The sequence below is a fragment of the Dendrobates tinctorius genome, unplaced genomic scaffold, assembly GCF_039654945.1.
Source record: "Dendrobates tinctorius isolate UK_male_01 unplaced genomic scaffold, ASM3965494v1 ptg000008l, whole genome shotgun sequence".
Taxonomy (NCBI): Eukaryota; Metazoa; Chordata; class Amphibia; order Anura; family Dendrobatidae; genus Dendrobates; species Dendrobates tinctorius.
The window spans coordinates 71,835,157-71,838,350 of record NW_027361676.1 but is presented as its reverse complement, the minus strand read 5'-3'; the positions used below and the strand labels follow the sequence as shown (position 1 = coordinate 71,838,350).

Here is a 3,194-nt window from a genome sequence, read left to right as displayed (position 1 = left end):
CAGAGTGCACAAACTTTTATTACAAATGTATAAAATGTACAGTATAAATATATCTAACGCTGTACAAAGGCTTCAGCAGAAGAGAAAGTTTTGCATTTCAATAAATTAATGAGCACATCAGAATTTACAAGCATTTACATAATAATGGTGATTTTGACCCTCGGTGGCGGCTGCTGAGCGGCGGGACAAAGGGCTCATCACGGGGAGCAGAGTGGTCTCTGTGGGGTGGTGACGGCACAAAGTTTTGTCAGATCATTAGGAGTCATTAAACTTTCATTTTCTGTTTTTGGACACTTGGAGGTAACTATGAAATTGTCTACAATGTTTAGCCCATAATTCACGGCTCTGTTGACCCTGGGCAGCCCATAAGGGGGACAATACAACGCAGGGTCCTACCCCTCTGTGTTATGAGGTGGTGCCAATAACCAGAAATCAGGTTCTACCTACCATTTCAATAGTGCAGGTTTGAGCAGAGATCTGATCGGTGGGTGCTAATGGGACCATTTACTTTGCCACCCAGAAGTCTTGAGTTTTTGCACTTTGTGTCTATGAGCCGTGGAGGGTGAGGATCACAGCACTGCTGGGTGCTGGGCACTGTGCATGCTGAAACTATTGGCATGGGAATGCCCCAGCAGATTGAGATAATGCCTGTCCAGGCTCTGCATCGGTGATAAGAAGCTACTGTGCTGCGTCTGCTGTGGCGGCGTGCATGGGATGGGCATGGTGGCCGGACCGGTGAGATAATTTAGTGTGGGGCTCCTGGTGGTGCTATGCCATGAAAATGATCCACCAGGACTTTGTGTAAATGTGGAGTCACCAGGGCTTGGATAATCAGATGGGGAGGAATGAAGCTGGCATGACATTTCCACATCCGGCAAAGAGCTGAACAGGGGCTCAGTGGTTAAATGCGCCTTAGACTGAAGGAAAGCAACAATTCGGGCATACTTGGTGTCCTTGGTTTCCATCCTTTCTACAGTGGTTAAGTAGTGGACCAGGTTTTTCATGCATTCATGATAGCCGTAATGGAAATAATTGGCAAATTCCGAGAGAAGGTCTGTGGGGAGGCAGAAGGAGAAATAAGTGGGGGGCAGAGATGATCCAAGAAGACAGATAAATGAAATATCACATCTACAGAGATGATCCAAGAAAACAAAGGAAACATCACGACTATTTATAAATCATCAAGAGTAAATATAAACAAACAAAACAACTGATGCAGAATAGAACACCAGACAATGCCTCACCTTTATCTCGCCCCCTTGGGAAATCAGCAGCATGTAGCGCCCTCAGGTACTGGACCGTCATTTCCAAAATTTCAGCTTTTTCCAGTTTGCCAGAATTCTGCAGAGGAGACCGGAATTTACTCAATGCAGAAATTAGAGGAGGAAAGTTCTGATGATGGAGCTGTGAACCATACACAGAACAGACCCAATCTGCAGCTGTTACCTCCCCCTGAATCTCTCCGCAGCGCACTAAGCCCGACCCTAAAACGCATCATCAGCGACCATTCAGGACAGGGGGGGCAGACCGACATATTGGGGCTACGATCAGATTTAAACATTTATTTGAGAAGTTGTCATAGAATAAATGGAAAGGGGAAAATGGAGGCGAGATTAGATAGAAGAAAAACATAGAATTAGCACCAGCAAACCCAGGGGGCCAAGACTCCCTGCAATATCTCAAGAAATAATGGCGCCAGCATACTGCTAGAAACAGGTTCAGTCTTCTTAATAGACATAAAAAGGAGATTTGAAAGCAGCGCTAGTAAATAACTTCATTAGTTGGCTGCTTGATAAAGGGTCTCAGCGGAACGCCAGTGGGCTATTAATCACATGCTCTAGGTTCCAAAAAGTGGCGTGTGGCATTAATATTTTTATTAGATATATAGATAGATGATAGCGATATAGACAGATAATAGATAGAAGGATAGAGATAGATATGTGACAGAGATAGATGTGGGACAGATGGGCAGCTGTCAGCCAGGTGAGTGCTGGCAGGATGGCGGCGCCGGGTGCCAGGCTTTGGCAGGCCTCTCACCTGCTTGGCGAGCGCCATTGGCACAGTCTTGCCCAGCTCACTGAGGCAGCGGTTGATTCTGTCTCTCCTCCTCTTCTCTATGACTTTGTGGGACACCGGGGTCCTCTGGAAAGAGACAAGGGACAGGTAGATTAGCTGCGGGCAGTCCTCGGCAGGCTGCGGGCAGGCCCCTCTGCACTCACTCTGCGCTCCTTGCCTCTGGCGACCATGGCCGGCGCCCCGATCAGCCCGAGGTCCATGCTGCCGTGTGCCGGCCGCTGGCTGCTCTCCCGCTTATAAAGCGATCAGCCCGGCGCATTCAGGGATTAGCGGCGCAGAGAATGGAGGGCGGGCGGATCACCCGGCGAGACGGCGCTAACAGCGCACAAATCCCTGCCGGGCGGGGGCGCACACTGTTAATCCACGTGGCCTTTGATGGACAAGTGATGAGGCGGACAGGGGCCCACCTTACACGGAGTGACGACCCCCAGCGGGAGCACGCTGCTGACCGGTGCCAATGTCAAGTGTGGGCAGCGCCCACACCCACCACACTATGCAGGGGGCAGCACTCATCTCTCAGCCCTGCCTGCCACATATCTGTACTGGTAAGAAGGGGGCTCCTGTGTCTGCGCCCTCCAATGGATTTCTTCTACTGATTACCTGAAGGACTTGCCAAAATGCATAAAAAATTATATAATCGGACCGATTATGTTAATCAAAGTGTGGTCCGATTTTCTCGGATGAGAAGATGGGAAAAAAATCTCTATCTTCATTCTATCAGTCAGATGTCATCCGAGTGCAGTCCGATGTTTCCACGGACTCATTGACTCGCATGGATGAGTGCGATCAGAGTATCGGATGCAAATCAGGGATGCTGCAGTTTTTTTTTCAGATGGACTTTTTTTTGTCGGATCACTCTCAGACCAAAAATACAGTCATCTTCGCATGCACTCACTATAACTAAATAGCCAAAGCCTGATAATATCGGCTCGTGCACAACTGTGGGGGACATACGGCTATGGTGCCCACGATTTTGTAGTAGCAGCGCATGTTCACTGCATCCAAAGCGCTGCCGTCTATTGAACGCGGGTGTCTCCGCCTGTGTTCACCGACCGGTGCAGTTTTTCTGCATCCAACACATTGTATTGATGTAACTTCTGTTGTGGAGACTTGACATG

General features: G+C 48.8%; 1 protein-coding gene across 1 annotated transcript; it reads right to left on the bottom strand.

Annotated features, from left to right (window-relative positions):
- HELT (helt bHLH transcription factor) lies at positions 1 to 2,502 on the bottom strand. The gene is made up of 4 exons (XM_073576118.1): positions 2,220 to 2,502; positions 2,038 to 2,142; positions 1,245 to 1,341; positions 1 to 1,054 (listed from the first exon to the last, which is right to left on the bottom strand). The coding sequence occupies exons 1-4, from the start codon at positions 2,274 to 2,276 to the stop codon at positions 570 to 572; spliced, it is 744 nt and encodes a 247-aa protein (XP_073432219.1). The 5' UTR covers positions 2,277 to 2,502; the 3' UTR covers positions 1 to 569.
- Positions 2,503 to 3,194: the final 692 nt, after the last annotated feature.

Coding starts and splice junctions, on each gene's coding strand:
- HELT (XM_073576118.1), bottom strand. CDS start 2,276: ATGGACCTCGGGCTGATCGGGGCGCCGGCCATGGTCGCCAGAGGCAAG. Junction 2,143..2,219: donor CCAGAGGCAAGGAGCGCAGA/GTGAGTGCAGAG, acceptor GTCTCTTTCCAG/AGGACCCCGGTGTCCCACAA. Junction 1,342..2,037: donor CAATGGCGCTCGCCAAGCAG/GTGAGAGGCCTG, acceptor TCTCCTCTGCAG/AATTCTGGCAAACTGGAAAA.